The sequence below is a fragment of the Giraffa tippelskirchi genome, chromosome 4 (genome assembly GCF_054371585.1).
Source record: "Giraffa tippelskirchi isolate mGirTip1 chromosome 4, T2T-mGirTip1v1.2.pri, whole genome shotgun sequence".
NCBI classification, from domain to species: domain Eukaryota; kingdom Metazoa; phylum Chordata; class Mammalia; order Artiodactyla; family Giraffidae; genus Giraffa; species Giraffa tippelskirchi.
The window spans coordinates 95264839-95283367 of record NC_137278.1 but is presented as its reverse complement, the minus strand read 5'-3'; the positions used below and the strand labels follow the sequence as shown (position 1 = coordinate 95283367).

Here is an 18529-nt window from a genome sequence, read left to right as displayed (position 1 = left end):
ACCGGGTACATTTTAAAGATCTAACTGGTTTTACTGAACCATTCACAAGTCAGGCAGCATCCCATCCAGGAAGTAGAGAGGAGCTCCCAATGGCTTTTTTAGGAAGGGAAAGGTTTTCAAAGGCAAGATAAGGAAGTCATCAGCAAAAAAATGTTATTTCAGGCATAGGTAACTTGCTTATGGGGCTCCTTAGGTGGTTCAGTGGGTAAAGAACCAGCCTGCAACGAAGGTGACACAGATTCACTCCCTGGGTCAGGAAAATCCCCTGGAGGAGGGCATGGCAACCCACTCCCATATTCTTGCCTGGAGAATTCCATGGATAGAGGAGCCTGGCAGGTAAAACAGTCGGACATAACTGAAGCGACTTGAGCACAGCACACAACTTGCTTATGGGGAACGGAAGGGGTCTTTGTGGCAGGCTACCTCATCTCCCTTTGGGGGATGGAGAGGGTCCACATGACCAATTACCTCATTGATGCCAACTAGAAAATTCCTGGTTAAGCCTACATTTTGGCTTCGCTGGTGGCTCAGATGGTAAAGAATCTGCCTTCTATACGGCAGGAGACTGGGGTTCAATCCATGGATCAGGAAGATCCCCTGGAGGAGGGAATGGCAACCCACTCCAGTATTCTTGCCTGGAGAATTCCATGGACGGAAGAGCCTGGTTGGCTGCAGTCCATGAGGTCGCAAAGAGTCGGCTACAGCTGAGTGACTAACATTCACACTTTCTGGGGGAGGATGAAGTTTTAGTTAGGTTAGTGGTGTGACCTAGGAGAAGTGACTCCATCTGGGGCCTCTGTGTTTCTTTGTAACATCAACCTAATTTTGAAAGTGCTCCTACAGAAAAAAAAAAATATTTAGTTTATTGGTGCTTGGGGGGCACATAATGTTCAAATATTTTGAAACAACTTAAAAACAAAACAAAACAGTAAATCTGGACTCGCCTGGTGGTGCAGTGGCTAAGACTCTGTGCTCCCAATGCAAGTGACTTGGGTATGATCCCCGGTCAGGGAACTAGATCTCACATGCCACTACTAAAGATCCAGCATGCCACAACTGGCCAGACCTAGCACAGCTTAAATGAATAAATATTTTTTAAAACAATCTGCAGTACAAAAATTAAAGGACCAAACCCCAGTAACAAACAGACCTCCCAAACACAATAAAGTTGATTTACTGAAGTAAATAAGAATACTTTCAAGATAATTTAAATCAGTTCCCTAAGTTAGCAAGTTACGTCTGCTGCTCTTAATTGGCAGGACCTTTCTAGAGGGATATCTAACAATTTTTTAAACTTAAAAAAAAAATTTATTTAGCTGTGCCAGGCCTTTGTTGTAGCACATGGAATCTTTGCTCTTCATTGCATCATGCATGATCTTAGCTCCCTGACCTGGGATCCAACCCAGGCCCCTTGTAGGGGGAGAACAGAGTTTTAGCCACTGGACCACCAGGGATGCCCCTCTACTAGTCAATTCAAGAAGTCTTCAGAATATGCATCCTCTATGACCAAACAATATCTCTTCTTTCAATTTTACTTTAGAACTAAGGAGGCACTGAACTAGAGAATTCTCCAGTTGCCAGCATTAGTTAGCTCACACAGGATTTCCCAAACTTGGGATTCCCAAATTCCCTGGCAGGAATCCCTGCAGGGTTTTGCAGGTCTAAGGGAGGAACCAAGCAAGTCTGGTCACACCACTCGGTGGTTCCCAGCCTGGAGAGAGCCCTAGTCACCTGGGCAGGCGTCTCTGCCTTCTGAAAATATTTTCCGGAAATTTTGTTGTAACAACTGCGTACAATAGCTCATGTGACTCCATTTCTTCAAATAGTGTAGGACTGAAAATTAATTTTGGTTATGAGAAACACGTGGTCTATAGTTATTTGCACTTAAAAGTTGTCTACCATGAATAGTCATGTGTGTTAATTAAGAGAACTTTTCAGTTTCGAATATGCACTTCTCCACACGTTTATCTGGACGACGGTAGCTCCCGGGCACAGCGCCCGGGGGCGCGCCTCTCGCTCGCGCACGCGCAGATGACATCGCAATGCCGCGCTGTGGCTCCGCGAGACTTCCGCAGGGCGAGATCCGGGCCCCGCCGGCGGCTCGGCACCTCCTGCAAGCCCCGCCTCAGTTTCCGGCTCTTTGCCCCGCCCCCTCGGCGTCTCAGGATCTTCTCCCTGGCCTGGCTCCAGCAGCCTCGCTCTGGCTCCGCGCTGCCCTCTTCTACTGCGGCTGGGTTCCAGGCTTGTTTTGTTTGCGACGCTGTCGTGCCACAGCGCGCTTTACGGCCGCAGGGACGGAGCGAGCCGGCGCCAGGGCCTCTCCGGCCGGGAAGCAGGACGGGCGGAAGAGGTTGATGCCCGGTGGCGGAGCAAGCGCGGCATCTGGCCGGCTTCTCACCGCCGCGGAGCAAAGGGGAGCCCGGGAAGCGGCGGGGTCGGGGTCCAGGAGCGGCCCGGGAGTCTCGGGCTCCGGCGGCAGAGGCGGAGCGGGCGTCCCCGGGCCGGGGAGCGGAGGCCCGGGGGGCCCCGCGGGCAGGATGAGCCTGACCCCGAAGGAGCTCTCGAGCCTGCTGAACATCATCTCGGAGGAGGCGGGCGGCGGCAGCACCTTCGAGGGCCTGTCCACCGCCTTCCACCACTACTTCAGCAAAGCCGACCACTTCCGCCTGGGCTCGGTGCTCGTGATGCTGCTGCAGCAGCCGGACCTGCTGCCCAGCGCGGCGCAGCGCCTCACGGCGCTCTACCTGCTCTGGGAGATGTACCGCACCGAGCCGCTCGCAGCCAACCCCTTCGCCGCCAGCTTCGCGCACCTGCTCAACCCTGCGCCGCCCGCCCGCGGCGGCCAGGAACCCGACCGGCCGCCCCTCTCAGGTACGGCCGGGACCGCCCGCCTGGAGCTGCTGGGCCTTCACCGGCCCGGGAAATCCATCGTCTCCTTGTGAAATTCCCTCCCCACCCCCTCCACGGACGAGTGGCAGCTTCCTGGCACCGAAAATTAACCGCTCCCCCTCGCAACAGTAGGAGCCGTCAAACCGTGCAGCTTAGTGTGGGGCTTGACGCTTTTCTGCCTCACGTGCCGTTCGTTCTCGTCTAGCCCGTCAGAGGTGTGTGAAGTTGTAAGTAACGACACACTTTATCTGCCCCCGGCTTTAAGTCTCAGGGGAGTCAATGAGAAGTCATTCAGAACCGGAAGACGTGGTTGAGCGGAGATACACAGTACGCAGGGCTTCCCCGGTGGCTCAGTGGTAAAGAACCCGCCTGCTAATGCAGGAGACACGGGTTGGACCCCTGGGTCACGAAGAACTCCTGGAGAAGGAAATGGCAACCCACTCCAGTATTCTTGCTTGGAGAATCCCATGGACAGAAGAGCCTGGCAGGCTACAGCTCATGGGGTCGCAAAGAGTGGGACACGACTTACCAGCTAAACAACAAAGGACTATACTAGCCACCTTCTTGTTGTTAGGTGTCCTTGGTTAACGCGATGGGGGTCACAGGATAGAAAGCAGCCTCGAATTCACCGCCTAGATTAGAAAACTACTACTGGACATTATGTAAAAGGTGTGTTTTCTGCAACTTGGGTGAGACCGGTGGATTTGATGCCAGGCTGCTTTTTTTTTTTTTTTGTGGTAACTCAAGAGGTGGTTTACGAGACTTGATTTTAGGAGAAGACCTGAAGCCAGGAGAAGAGAAAGGCACAGAGGAGATAGATGGTGATGAGTGTCTGGGAGATTTAGACGGGGCCCAGTGTAGTGGGCAGAACAGGTGGTCAGAGGTGGGAAGCAGCTTGATCTCAGTCCTTAGGCAGTGCGGAAACAGGTAAGTCACTTACTTCTTAGGAAGGGACTACTATTCTGGGAGCCAGAAGGTGAAGGCAGAGGGTTAATGTAATACTAGAGAATTTTTTCTTGCAGGAGAGGGCTTCTGCAGTTAAGCTAGTCATTGTTGCTGCTGGCAATTCTTCTGGATCTAAAGCATCTTCTGATTGGTTTCCTGCACGGCTCTTACCTAAAAGGGGCAACTTTTGTATTCCATGAGATGTCAGTAGGGTGCAGGTTCTGAGCCTGACTTTCAGGAAGTTTGAGAATGCCCAGAAAAATGCAAGGTGTGTTGTGTGTTTGTGTGTGGTCTGGTCAAACCCACCACCCAAGATGGACAGAGACAGTGTGGGATTTGGGTGTGAGAGCCTTCTGAATTCTGTAGGATGGGTTAGGTAAAGGAACTGTGATTTATGTAATGTTATTCTCAAATGCAGTGAGTCTGAAACTAGATCTAGGCTGTTAACTGTATTGTACAGATTTCCCAGGAAAGAAATCCATAGATTGGTTATTTTGCCTGTCTCTGCCTCAGTGTACTTGTCTGTAAGCTGCAGATAATAATTCCGAGCTGGCAGAGTTATTATCTACCTGCAAAGCAGGAGACCAGAGTTTGATCCCTGGGTCAGGAAGTTCCCCTGGAGAACGGAATGGCAACCTATCCAGTATTCTTGCCTGGAGAATCCTATGGACAGAGGAGCCTGGTGGGCTAGTCCATGATGTGGCAAAGAGTTGCACATGACTTAGGGACTAACAAACACAGAGTTGTGAAGAATAGAAGTAAGTGTTATCCACAATTACCGTTGGTAGGGATGGTGCTTAAATTGACAAGAGAGGGACTGTCGATGCCAAGGCTTATTACATTGTACATCAAGGGGAGTATATAATGGGTATATATACAGTTAGTGTAATTACAGTGTTATTAGTTTCTGCTGTGCAACAGTGTGAATCAGCTGTATGTATACAAACATCCTCTCCCTCGTGAACCTCCCTCCTTCTCCCCCATCCCACCCCTTTAGGTCATCACAGAGCACGGAGCTGAGCTCCCAGTGCTGTATATACAGCAGCTTTCCATCTAGTGGGTGTATGTTTTTTGAGCTTTTCAGGTGACTCTGCTGCAGAGCCAAGGTTGAAAATGTATTTGTATGTGAGTAGGAAGGCTTCACATTCACGAAACTTCAGTCTGGCTGAGGAAACACAAACGTGATTGTGACCCGACATCCAGGGCTGTGCTATGTGGCACATACACAGTGCCTCGTGGAATGGGGAACTACACTCGTGGAGCTGGAGGGACCACGAGAGGGAGTGATGGTTTTGCTGGATGTTGATTGGCGGTGGTGGGAAGAGAAGGATGCGGCCCTCTCAGGTATTCTAAAGAGCTGCGTGTATTTTATGTTTTGAAATCAGGAATCAGAAGCTGAGAGGTTTTGTGCAACCAGAATGTAGAACACAAGCGCTGGAGGGGGAAATGGAATGAGGAGACTGCGTCAGGACCAGATGAGGAAGGTCTTATAATAGTGCAGAGCTAGTGGTTGCTTCCTTGTCTCTTTACCTTTTACACAGTTGCTGGTCGCAGCAGAGAAGAAAAGCATTTCTAAGCACTATAGTTTTTGATTTGTTTTGGTCTGTATACCTAAGCTTATCTTTGTAGGAACTGAAGCATGTTAGAAAACAAAGTTCTTAATAGCTCCAGAAACCTTAAGTTTCATTGACATCGCCACAGATCATAGTGAATCAGTTGACATACAGTCGGCCCTGTACATCTTTGGGTTCTGCATCTAAGAATTCAACCAGCCCCTTGGGGTGGGGAGGGGGGCAGTTCCAGTAAGTTCCCAAAAGCAAAACTTGAATTCTGGCGGCTATTTACATATCATTTACATTGTACTTACCTAGCATTTACATTGTATTTACATAGCATTTACACTGTCTTAGGTATTGTAAGTAATTTGGAGATTAAAGTATAAGGAGGATGTGTGTAGGTTACATTCAAATACTACAGCTTTTTATGTATAGAACCCAGGCATCCCTGGATTTTAGTATTTGCAGGTGGTCCTGGAACCAGTCCTTGAGATGACTCCTTAATTACATTTTCATAAATGTATGTATTTGGTTAAATGAATCTTCAATTATAATTGTCTTTAAAGATACGTGAGATGCTAACTTTATCAGGCTCAAGATAATTTATAAAAATAACCATTAGAGAAATCGTCATACATTTTTTGCTTGTGTGTTTACAGGGTTTTTACCTCCTATAACTCCACCAGAGAAGTTTTTTCTTTCCCAGCTGATGCTGGCACCTCCACGGGAACTCTTCAAAAAGACACCTCGGCAGATCGCCCTCATGGACGTCGGGAACATGGGCCAGTCTGTGGACATTAGCGGGCTTCAACTCGCCCTGGCTGGTAAGGCGGAGCCACAGTTCAGTTACTCTTGTGCAGAGGCTGGTCTGCAATTCAGATGTCTTTGCAGTGAGATCCAGGGACCACAGATATATTTATGGATGATGCAATTGTGTTTTCCTAACTTTAAGAAAACTAGGAAATAAGCATCAATGACGACAAGGGACAGTTACAACTACAGTGTGTATGCAGTAAATACTCATTGAAGCCATTAGCCCATTTCCCCCCCTATTTTTAAAGACTGACTTGCAGGAGTTTGGGAGAAAAAACAAAAAAAACTTGAATCTGGCCCTTTGCTTGTGTGTTGTAGACAAGTTTCTCCAGTTACTAGCTTGTCTTTTCACTCTCCTTGTACCACATTTTAAAGTGTTTTCTGTTTTAATCTTTTTTAGAACGCCAGTCTGAATTGCCAACTCAAAGTAAGGCCAGCTTCCCTAGCATTCTCAGTGACCCGGACCCAGATTCGTCTAACTCTGGATTCGACAGCTCCGTTGCCTCTCAGATCACGGAAGCTTTAGTCAGTGGACCAAAGCCACCTATTGAAAGTGAGTAAATCTGATTTTATATTCTTTTATATTCTTGGTTTTATTTTACCAGTGTCCCCCTGAGACTCTGGTGTTCTGAAACATGTTGTTTTCATTTATGCTGAAACATGAATCTTTTAAAACTTTTATTTTATTGAAATAGTTGATTTACAGTGTTAATTTCTGCTGTACAGCAGAGTGATTCAGTTATATGTTCTTTTTCATATTCTTTTCCATTATGGTTTCTCACAGGATATTGAATTTTGTTTCCTGTGCTATATGGTAGGACCTTATTCTTTATCCAGTCTCCATGTAATAGTTTGCATCTGCTAATCCCCAAATCCCAATCCATCCCGCCCCCGTGGCAACCACAAGTCTGTTCTGTCTGTGAGTCTGTTTCAATTTCATAGATAAGTTCATTTGTGTCACATTTTAGATCCCACATATCAGTGATATATTTGTCTTTGTCTGGTTTACTTCACTATTATGATAATCTCTAGGTCCATGTTGCTGCAGATGACATTATTTCATTCTTTTTCTTTATCCGTTCACCTCTCAACGGACAAGTTGTTTCCATGTCTCAGCTACTGTGAATAGTGCTGCTCTGAACCTAGGGGCGCATGTTGTCTTCTTGAATTGCACCTTTGTCGATAACAGGCCCAGAAGTGGGATTGCTAGATCATATGGCAACTTGTTTTTAGTTTACTGAGAGCCTCCTTGATGTTTTCCATAGTGGCTGCAGCCATTTACATTCCCATCAGTAATGAAGGAGAGTTCCCTTTTCTTCGCACCCTCTCCAGCATGTTATTTGTAGATTTTAATGATGGCCATTTTGACTGGTGTGAGGTGGTACCTCATTGTAGTTTAGATTTGCATTTCTCTAATAATTAGCTACGTTGAGCATCTTTTCATGTGCCTATTGGCCATCTGTATGCCTTCTTTGAAGAAATGTTTCTTTAGATCTTCTGTTCATTTTTTGATTGGGTTGATTTTTTTGCTCTTGAGATGGGTGAGCTGTATGTGTATTTTGGAAGTTAAGTCCTTGTTGGTCGCATCATTTGCAAGTATTTTTTCCCAGTCTGTAGGTTGTCTCTTAGTTTTGTTTATGGTTTTCCTTGCTGAAGAAAAGCTTATAAGTCTGATTAGGTCCCATTTGTTTATTTTTGCTTTTATTTCTATTGCCTTAGGAGAAGGATCTAAAAAAATATTGGTGGGATTTATGCCAGAGAATGTTAAACATGAATTTAATGACAAACTTCTAGTATGGTGTCCAGAACATAGTAGATATGCTCAATAAAAGTTAGTTTCTTCTTTAATAAAAATACCAAGTTTTTTTATTACATACCTAAAGCTATAAATTCCCTGATTTTACTGAAATGAGCTTATTTTTGTATCTTATTACCTTTTTTGTTTTATACCTCTTTATTAATCTCATCATTCTCCATTCAAAGTTTTACTGATCTTACGGCTCTTACTTTAATTCAAAGAAAACACCTATTGAAGCTTATGGAACTGTATTTTTTGGTTTTACAGGCTTCTGTGTGGTTTTAATGATGAAAGCGTGCTTTCTGCTTAGGGATAAGATTATGTTCTCCAGACTAGTGTTACCTTGAGTTTGAAACCTGCACTGTGACACTTAATGCCATTTGTAGTAGATCTTTGGCATAAACAAGTCTCAGCTAGTCACAGTGTATGGGAAGGTCCAAGGCACAGAGAGGTGGTTATTTAATGCTTGCTGGGCATAGCTGTGACCGGAATGGGCCACTGGAAAGGGATGTAAGAAGTAGACTGGTCAGGTATCAGGTCCGAGTCTAGCTGAACACCAAGCATCCTTACCTCATGGGAACTTTCGCTTGATCACATAAGTACTGCATCTCCTAAAATGTTAAAACACTTTTTCTTTGTTAATAGTCTGCAGAGATTCAGTGCTGGTTCTGGTAATATATGTGAAGAGATGGCATAGTTTAAGATAAAGGGATGAGGCTTCCCTTGTGGCCTGGTGGTAAAGAATCTGCCTGCCAGTGCAGGAGACACGGGTTCAATCCCTGGTCCAGGAAGATCCTACATGCTGAGGAGCACCTGAGCTTGTGCACCACAACTATTGAGCCTGTGCTCTAGAGCCCAGGAGCTGCAACTACTGAAATCCATGTGGCTAGAGCCCATGTTCCTCTGTAATAAGAGAAGCTGCCGAAATGAGAAGCCCATGCACCGCAGCTGGAGAGTACACCCCACTCTCCGCAACTAGAGAAAAGTCCATGTAACAACAAAGACCTAGCACAACCCAAAAAAAAAAAGATAAAGGGATGATTCTTAGCCAGAAAACAGACATTTTCAATGAACTGGAGTATCCGAGTCTGAAATTTGACTGGGGGTTGGTCCATGGGAGGAGACAGCCATCTTAGGCCCTGTGTGAACACCAAAGTGAGGGGGGAAGTTTGCTCGGGAGTCCCAGCCAGTGTTTGTTTTCATTTACTTCAGAGCATTTATATCTTAGGGATCAATCTTTATAAAACAGTTGAGGTATCGAGTCACTCCCCTGTCCTGTTTATTTTTGTTGTTGTTGTTTTTTACTGTTTTATGAAAATGATATGGCATTTGTGAATTTATGGGTTTATGAAACTCTCCAGATTCGTTTGAGAATGTCCAGTCAACCATAGTTCTTACCTGCCCATTTTATCTGTACATAATTTGCTACTGCAAGGTTTTAAGATGCAAAAATAAAACTGGTACACATTGTATGGTCTCTTGAATAAGAGTGCTGAGAATAGGATGACTGAGATCAAATAGTGTTTTATTTTTCCCATCAAAAGACTTACCAATGAAGTAAGTGGTGTCCTTTTGCTACTGATCATGATTGAACCAGGACTTGTCAGGGGGTGGTAATGCTTTCCTCTGCTCTCCAAAGATAAGGTAGGTTTGGTCTCTGGTATAATAATTCTATGTTAGCGTTTCATTCTTTCGTTTGTGTTCTGGAAAAAACCGACTTTATGTCATTTCTGCTTCTGATTTTTCAATCAGTGTGACCGTGTTGTCCTTATTAAGAGAGTGTTAACTGCACTGCACTAAGTGGCATCTGAGGTCTTGGCAGCCCATTCCAGTATTCTTGCCTGAGCAATCCCGTGGACAGAAGTGGCCCGGAGGGCTACAGTCCATGGGGTCACAGAGTCAGACATGACTGAGCACGCCCGCATGCACAGATATGGGGTTTATACAGAAGTGCTTGAGTGTCAGCCGACCCACAGCAGCAGTCACACAGGTTCCTCTGATTGCAGGCCATTTTCGGCCCGAGTTCATTCGCCCCCCACCTCCACTGCATGTGTGTGAGGACGAGCTGGCCTGGCTCAACCCCACCGAGCCTGACCACGTGATCCAGTGGGACAAGTCAATGTGCGTGAAGAACAGCACCGGCGTAGAAATCAAGCGAATAATGGCTAAAGCCTTCAAAAGCCCCCTGTCCTCTCCTCAGCAGACACAGGTATGTGTTCACCATCGGCGTTCTGTATGGAATTCACCAAGCGTGTCTGTTTCTCATAAAGTGACACGGTGTCGTCACCATGATCCACTAGCAGGAAGTGTTTTGGTCCCTGAAGCTTCGTTTGGCCTCCCACTCTGCTCACTGCACTGTGGTGGGGCAACGAGTCTGGTGCCCGAACACCCTGCAACTTCTGTCTGGGATCAGTTCGACCTGGGCGAGGGCTCTGAGGTGGCGCTCACTTCAGGGCACTCTGCTCTGCCTCCGCTGCTGGGTGCTTCAAGTACATTGTTGCTTAGCTGAACAGGACTTACCCCAGAGGGTGAGTCTGCAGTTACTCACGTTTCACCAGGAAGGTAAACCAGCGCCCATCACACGGTTGGTCGTGGATTCAAAAGTCCCTGTGCCCAACGATGAGACTTCCTTCAGGAAAGACAGGACGCTGTGGGTAGTTCCTGTTGGTGAATTTTACCCAGTTTGCACACTTTCCCGTTAGAACTTGTCAGGAGATACATCTCCAATCCGGTTTACCACCTAACACCATCTTCAGAGTCAAGTAAAAGCCTTGTTTGTAGTTCACTTTGCTAACCAGTCAGTCCTGAAAGAGTATGTGTGTACATGCAAGTAGATGGGGAAATAGCATAGAAAATGTATGTAAAGGAATGTACAAATTTGGCAAAAAACATTATTTTTGAGGACACATATTTGAATAACAGTGGGCGTGTGACTTGCACTGTAGTGTACGCAATCTGACCCCCAACTCTCCCCCTCCCCCAGGTGCTAGGCAGGGCTTCAGTTCCTGAGTTTCCTGATGACCTGTGTGGTCTGTGCTTTTCAGTAGTACTAGTTGGTAAGATTATTTTTGATTATAACCAAAAACAAAAAAGAAAAAACCTACCTACAAGGTACTTAAGGATATTATTGTTAAAATCCAGACAGTATTGATTCTGGTTTCATGCCCAGGAGGCATCAGTGTTATTTATCAACTCTTGTGATGGTGCCTGGTTGTAATACCTGACAATTCTAATGTGTCAAAATACCAAAGCATGATGATCATGGGTTTGAGGGAAGATACTGATGAAGTTGGTTCAGTGCAGGTAAATTTTATAACATTTTAAAAATAAAATACTTGGGTATTTTTATATGCGGGAAAGAGAATTTCTAACTTAACTTCTTTTTCTCTCTTTAAAAAAACTTGATTTTATTTAGCTCCTTGGAGAGTTGGAAAAGGACCCCAAACTTGTTTATCATATTGGCCTCACTCCAGCCAAACTTCCTGACCTAGTGGAAAACAATCCTCTAGTCGCTATAGAAATGTTGCTGAAGTTAATGCAGTCAAGCCAGATCACTGAGTATTTTTCAGTTCTAGTCAATATGGATATGTCATTACATTCGATGGAAGTTGTAAATCGGTAAGTTTCTGTACTCGATCAAATGCTGGGTGGGGGTGTGTGGGGCAGGTGTATAGATCCTGATTAAATGATTAGAAGGGAAAAAACTCACAACAAATTTTTTTTCCTGACATTGTTAGTCTGAGAAAAGCCATTAAATAATCTGAGCTTTAGTGTTAACTGCATTGAATTTCGCACCCCCAAGGAAGAACTTAGAGGATATTCTGAGCATTTAACACTATCTTAACCACTGGACCACCTGGGAAGTCACAGTCTGTGAAAGCTAATTGCTAACGTTTATTTCCCTGTTTATGGTCATGTGTTCTTAGTGCTCTGTGCTCAGTCACTCAGTCACGTCTCTGTGTGTCCCGTGGACTGTAGCCCAGCGGGCTCCTCTGTCCATGGAATTTTCCAGGCAAGGATCCTGGAGTGGTTGCCATTTCCTATTCTGGGGATCTCCCTGACTCAGGGATCGAACCCCAGTCTCCTGCATCTTCTGCGTTGGCAGGTGGATTCTTTACCACTGTACCACCTGGGAAGCTCTATATTCTTTATCTCTACATACATTACAGGTGTTACATTATTTCTGTTAGTGACTAAAGCTCTATCGTGGGAAGGTAGGGGCCGAGGAGCTGAGACAGTTCCAAGAATACCTTCCTAGAATTCCTGGCACTGTTCTCTGAACCGTTCTTTGATTTGGTCTCCTTGCTCTGCTGTCATCGACTGTCAGGGAAGCAACAAGTGGTTTCTCACTCTGTTATTTTGCTTACAAGTAAGTTTGAAGTACATCACAAATTTCACAGACTTGGAGGTTAGCTTGGGAACCTACTATTAAGCTGTTTATATGTAGTGTAGGTCAGGAAGATCCCCTGGAGGAGGAAATGGCAACCCACTCCAGTATTCTTGCCTGGGAAATCCCATGGACAGAGGAGTCTGATGGGGTACAGCAAATGGGGTCACAGGAGAGTCAAACACGACTTAACAACTGAACAACGACAAATAGTGTAGCTATATAGGCAGGCTTGCCTGGTGTGGTCCCAATTTAGGCTTCTCATCCTCAACCCCCCTCTACGTGGTGTCCTGTTTTGGGGGCTAAATCGTATGGCCTTTCTGCTTAAGGGGAGATCCATTCTGAGTGCTAGACAACTACACTTCAATTAGAGCACGACCCTTGTGGAGCGCTCCTTTGTAAGTTGGGGATTATTGTTTTTTAACCTATTTATAGCTGTACTAAGCTGGGAATTCCCTGGCAGTCCAGTGTTGAGGACTCAGCACTTCCACTGCAGACCACTGCCGAGGGCCAGCATTCACTCCCTTGGGTGGGGAGGGGGAACACGACTAAGATCCCAAAAACTGCATGGTGAGGCCCCCCGCCCCCAAAAAAAGTCCTTTTAAGTTAATCAGCTGGTGGGAGAACCCTAACTGAAAGCCCAGGGCAGGTGTGTCCTAGGATAGCACAGATTGGGGAGGGAGAGAGAGGAAGCACGAGGTTTTCAACCTTCATTTTCTGTCATTTGCAAGACCTGTTAACCTGCTACTTCTGTCACCTTCTCTTTTGAGCCTTTCTTCTGTTTGGGACCTCCAGGCTGACCATGCTGAGTGCTCACTTACTGTCTAAACCAGACAGTAGGCACTTTGTCCAAGGATAACTACATCCTTTTATCATAGTGTGGACATGATTTCAAGGGTGGGGCCTGCTGTGGGAGCCCCACCCACCCTCCTCATTGTGCATCACCCCATCCCACGCGTCACCAGCAGCCTATGGCTGCATTTCCTTGGAGCCTTGAGGGAAAAAATTCTGTAGTCAAGTAAGTTTAGAAACACGCCACGCCAACCCCGATTCTACACTTCACTCAGATTATTTACTGATTTGAAGGAACACTTCTCTCCTTGGGTATCAGTGTAAATCATATGCCCTGTGAAGCCTTGCCACTTACACTGCTCCTTGTGCAAACATTTTTCCCACGTAAGTACTTAGTCATGCACTGTGCTGTTCAGTTCCTACCATGCCTTCCTTCACAAGTGCTCCTTGCATAGCACTCATGTGTAATCAGGTTGGTATTACTTACGTAGACAAAGTAACTGCCCACATCGTCAGAGCCTTCGATGGTAACTAGGAATTAAGATTCGGCCAAGACCACCCAGGGACATGGTGCTCAGCACGTATTACATATGATGTGCAGACCTGAGAAATGGAAGTGTCACTTATTAACGGGGGTGAGTGGGGTGGGTGGCTACAATGTTTACTTGCATAAACCATTAATATCAGAATTTTCACTAAATGACCGAAATTAACAGGCCTGCCTTTATGTTTATGAAACAGACTAACCACAGCTGTTGATCTACCTCCCGAATTTATTCACCTTTATATATCCAATTGCATTTCTACCTGTGAACAAATTAAGGACAAATATATGCAGGTAAGGAACAATTTTTGTAACCTTCATAAATGCCTGCCCTGAAAACAGACGCTAACACAGCTTCCTTTTTCAGAATCGTCTGGTGCGTCTCGTGTGCGTCTTTCTCCAGTCCTTGATCCGTAACAAGATCATCAATGTGCAGGACTTGTTTATAGAAGTGCAGGCCTTCTGCATCGAGTTCAGCAGGATCCGCGAGGCTGCGGGCCTCTTCCGGTTACTGAAGACCCTGGACACTGGGGAGACACCTGCTGAGACCAAGATGTCCAAGTGATGCCTCGTCGGGACCTCCCGTTCGTTGTTAAGCTGTGCTGTGCTTTCCTTTTTAAACTGTCCAGACCCCAGTGATTGCTTGGTTCAATGCACATAAACATCACTCTCTCCACTTAGTCTTGCCTCCCTGGGTGACTTTCCCCTTTAGATGAATTTTTGGTAAGAACCTGGAAGAATGCATCCTGTAGGTGTCTTGCTGAGGGCTATCCACAGGGAAAGGTCACCCCAAAGTCACTGCACTCAGGAGATGAGGCCATCAGCACTGAAGGGCAACAGGCTTGTTTTTGCTTAAGATGTAAGTCATAGGCTTCTGATAAGGCTTTAGGGAGAGTAAATGAAGACCCTCTTTAAGAACGTGAATTCCTGCCCCTGGGGCCTGGAGTCATCCCGGGATGGCAGTCTGACCCTTGAACTTCTCACTGGGCCCAGTGTGAGCCACGGACACACGTGCAACCTCATGCTTTCTTTTCACAGGGACCTAAGAGACAACAGAGTAAACACTTTCCTGGGCTGCCTACCAAGATGGGAATTCTTAGAAACCACTTTTGGGGACTGTAATAGCTGGTAGTTCTCTGGGCTTTTTCTCTTGATGTTCGGTGCTCTGGGAGGGAGGATGGTCCTGGGGAGCTGTCCTCACCGAATGGGGTGTGTACCCCACCTGTGGGGTCCTGTGGGCTGTTATCCCTCTTTTAACTCTGGACAACAGTGCCTTACATTAAAGTTTTCTATGATCTCTATTATCTGATGTAGTTTTTACTTGAAGAAATCATGAAAAATTCCCCATCTACTGAGGTACTTTCAAAGCATACTCTTTACAGAGACCTGAATCACTCACCTTCCAGTCCAACTCTTAGCAAAAGTTAAAGGATATACCAAGCAGGGCAGGTTTTAAGATTAGTATAAATTCCAGCCTTGTAATACTGGCAAAACAGTATGCCTAGATGATGAGAAATTTTAGCTTAGATATTCTCATAAAGGGAAGAGATTGATAAATACATCTGCTTCAAAAGGACCCAAGCTGGTGTAACAGGCACGCCTTCAGAAGTCCAAAAATGACGGCAGGAACGGACGTCTTCCCACACCTAACTTTTCTTTGCCCAGGGCTGACATGCGGGCATCACCATTTTGCACATTAGCACCGGGCAAAGAAAGTTTATGAGCCAGTACTCTCTGTGATGCTGAAGTTTCGACCACACCACTGCTTGGAAGCCTCCCAACCTCGGGTTCAGGCCCTGCCGATTCTCGGTAAGCAAGAGCTCCTGGCCAGCAGCCTGGACGCACACATGAAGCCCACCTAACACACGTTTTCTCTGTGAGGCACCTCAGTCATGTGGCAGCCCTATGCCTGAGCACTGTCCCAAGCTACGGAATCACCAACTTAAGCAGCACAAAATGTCAGAAATGTGGCACCACACTGACCACAAAAGGACACCTGTTGTCAGTCTGACACTAGAAGACCATGTTCTCCTGTCCAGCCTCACCTGGGAGCGTGTGTGCTGGCAGCTAGGCACTTCACTGCCCCCAAGGGCATCCACAAGTCGCCACCCACGCAAGCACTGATTTGGGGCCACAAAGGGGCTTTTGTGGGTAGATCTGCAAACGTGGCCGGTGACTAAAGTGGGGTGCCTTGCCTTCTCTGAAAGACAGACCACTGCTCATCATTTGCAGGTTATAGTCCTGGTGTTTACTTGACAGAGGAAAGGGTTTCAGATGTATTTCAAATAAACAGCTTACAAAGAAAAGTAGTTATATTTAGAGAACATTTTATGGGAGGGAAAAAAACCCCCAGATACACATTTACAACACCAGCAAAAAGTTCTTTAAACATGTTTAAAAGTAGAAGAAAGTTTACCTGAAATAAAAGGAACTATAATCCTGGGATTTGATAACTGCATCAACTTTTTAAGTTTAATTAGATGAGTTCATGTTTTTTAAAAACCACGTCTTGAATTCTCTGGCCTTTTAGTTCCAATTTCTAGCTTTAACATCTTCAAATCACCTGTTTAAAAGAAGCAAGAAGACCTATTAAAATGACATCTTAGGATAGAAAGATGTTGGAAAAAGTATTTGTGATCCTAAAATATAACTATTTTAGGTAACTTTCTTTAGCGATATTGTTTACTTATGCAACTTAAAATGGTATCATTCAACTTTTATTCCTACAGAATAGACAAACTTTCATAAATTTCAGTGGACTCAATGGACATGAGTCTGTGCAAACTCTTACGTGGAAAATCCTTAAGAAAAGGACTTCCAAAACCCTGAGATTCAATAACTATAATCAGCCTAACAAAGTATAAGTGTCTTCCCAGGTTTCTCTTTATTTGTTGATACATAAGCCTCCAACACATCAAAAAGAATGGATTGACTTTTTTGGTACTAATCTTAAACTAATGTAATGCAAATACTTTTTTTGATTTACAACTTATTTTATACTTTCCTGTTAGAATGAGGGCACACTTCTAGCTGCATGGCTGATGATGACATTGTTTTACTTTTGTAACTAGTAACAGATGTGCCAGTACTTTTGAAAATGAAATGCTTTTAAGTGTTTTAAAACTTCAAAAATGAAAATTAACTGGGAAAAGCATCAGTGGCTTTTCTAATTGGTGATCTCATGACAGAAGCACAGCGTGCAGAAAAATAAGATGAACTCTGGATCAGGGCAAAGTTCTGTGCTCTGTAAGTTGCAAATTAGGGTTTACACCAAGCCTGGAGAAATGCTTTTGACTAAAACATGTTAAGTACCTTAGGTTCTAGTTAGCCATGTATATGTGCTGACTTAACCTCAGCCCTCATTGATGATACGAACTTTAATATGCTCAAAAACAGAGACTATAGCTAAGCTAAGCCGTCTTGCTGGGGCATCTGGTTATGTTGGGTATTTTGTCCCAGTGAAAACAACCTGGGTCTTGAATGTTTTGTGCTTGTGTGCTCAGTCATGTCTGACTCTCTGCGACCCCATGGACTGCAGCCCGCCAGGCTCCTCTGTCCATGGAATTTTCCAGGCAAGAGTACTGGAGTGGGTTGCCATTTCTTCCTCCAGGGGATCTTCCTGAACCAGGCAAGGATCGAACCTATGCCTCTTGTGTCTCCTGCATTGGCATGCAAATTCTTTACCATTGTGGTCTATTACTATTATTATTGTTTTCATGATTCTAGCGGTCTTTGATGTAGCAAGTATATCATAAAACATGTAGAAAGGGGCTTATTGCATGCTGAAGCCCCAAAGTTGCCCAGGGTTCACCGATCATCTCTTTTTAAAAATGTCTGAGCTTGCTGGAAAGGCCCATTTTGGAAACCTTGCCCTGACATTACTGAGGTCAGACCAGAGGTTCGCTTCAGGAGGTTTTGTCATCGTGCACCCAGAGAGCCAACTGCCAAGGGACACACTGCAATTCGGCCTTTTAGTGTCATCATTCCTCAGTAACTATGGGGCAGTCCTCCAGGAAAGAGTCTGGGTACCCAACATTCCCAGCAGGACAGCAGGTGAGGAGCTGTTACCTGCTACAGGTGCTGTGTGCACATCCCTCCTCCAGGCGGCGTGGCTTTCTGATGGAAAGCCCGGAAGCTGCACAGCAGGGGCGTTGGCATCCATGGGTACATGCTGTCCACACACCACCGAGGCCCTCACAGTTAAAAAGAAAGAACACTGTCTCTACATTATTTGTGAACAAAGCTTTCAAGACAACTGTCAGAAGGAAAGTGATTACTGCCATTAAGTAATACAATCTGAACTAAATCTCTCTGCTTTACTAACCTTTCTTCATTTATATTCCCCAGATTCCCAGCATTTTATCAATGTTGTGTTTCAGCAAAAATTCTAGTAACTGACCCTTTATCACGTCCACCTAAGAAAATCCTTTTGAAAGGAAACATTTTCCTTACGAAGTACACAAGGGTTTTCTGTCTGCTCTTGCAGATTTCTTTATTTGCTGTTAAAGACTTGTGTTTCTAGAGAGTACTATAATTTTTCCAGTCTCTTATGTTTATAACTTAGGGTCAAAGTCTCTCTTTTTTTTTGACTGTGCCTCACAGCACAGGGGATCTTAGTCCCCTGACAAGGGTGGAATTCGTGCCCCCTGTGGTGGAAGCACAGAGCGCCCAACAGTGAGCCCCAGAGGAGTCCCTCAAACTCCTGAATTAGGTGGAGCTCTGGTTGACAGCCGCTGATAAGAACTCACTCGCCCATAATCATCAAAAACAATTCACCCTGATCTGTCAAAGCATTCTTTAAAGTC

The 18529-nt window shown here is 45.3% G+C and overlaps 1 protein-coding gene and 1 non-coding gene across 2 annotated transcripts; one reads left to right on the top strand and one right to left on the bottom strand.

Moving 5' to 3' along the window:
• The first annotated feature begins 2275 nt into the window (after window positions 1-2275).
• Window positions 2276-15025, top strand: CNOT11 (CCR4-NOT transcription complex subunit 11). The gene is made up of 7 exons (XM_081591530.1): window positions 2276-2871; window positions 6050-6214; window positions 6604-6756; window positions 10008-10210; window positions 11417-11619; window positions 13922-14018; window positions 14092-15025. The coding sequence occupies exons 1-7, from the start codon at window positions 2355-2357 to the stop codon at window positions 14287-14289; spliced, it is 1536 nt and encodes a 511-aa protein (XP_081447656.1). The 5' UTR covers window positions 2276-2354; the 3' UTR covers window positions 14290-15025.
• Window positions 15026-17604: 2579 nt separating this feature from the next.
• On the bottom strand, window positions 17605-17716 carry LOC145504120 (small nucleolar RNA SNORD89). The gene has a single exon (XR_014052103.1). It is a non-coding gene; the product is annotated as a small nucleolar RNA SNORD89 (small nucleolar RNA).
• Window positions 17717-18529: the final 813 nt, after the last annotated feature.

What these genes read in the sequence shown, in the direction of transcription:
- CNOT11 (XM_081591530.1), top strand. Translation starts at nt 2,355, where the DNA reads ATGCCCGGTGGCGGAGCAAGCGCGGCATCTGGCCGGCTTCTCACCGCC. An exon ending in ACCAAAGCCACCTATTGAAA is followed by an intron (nt 6,757 to 10,007) that starts GTGAGTAAATCT and finishes CTCTGATTGCAG; the next exon opens with GCCATTTTCGGCCCGAGTTC. An exon ending in TTAAGGACAAATATATGCAG is followed by an intron (nt 14,019 to 14,091) that starts GTAAGGAACAAT and finishes TTCCTTTTTCAG; the next exon opens with AATCGTCTGGTGCGTCTCGT.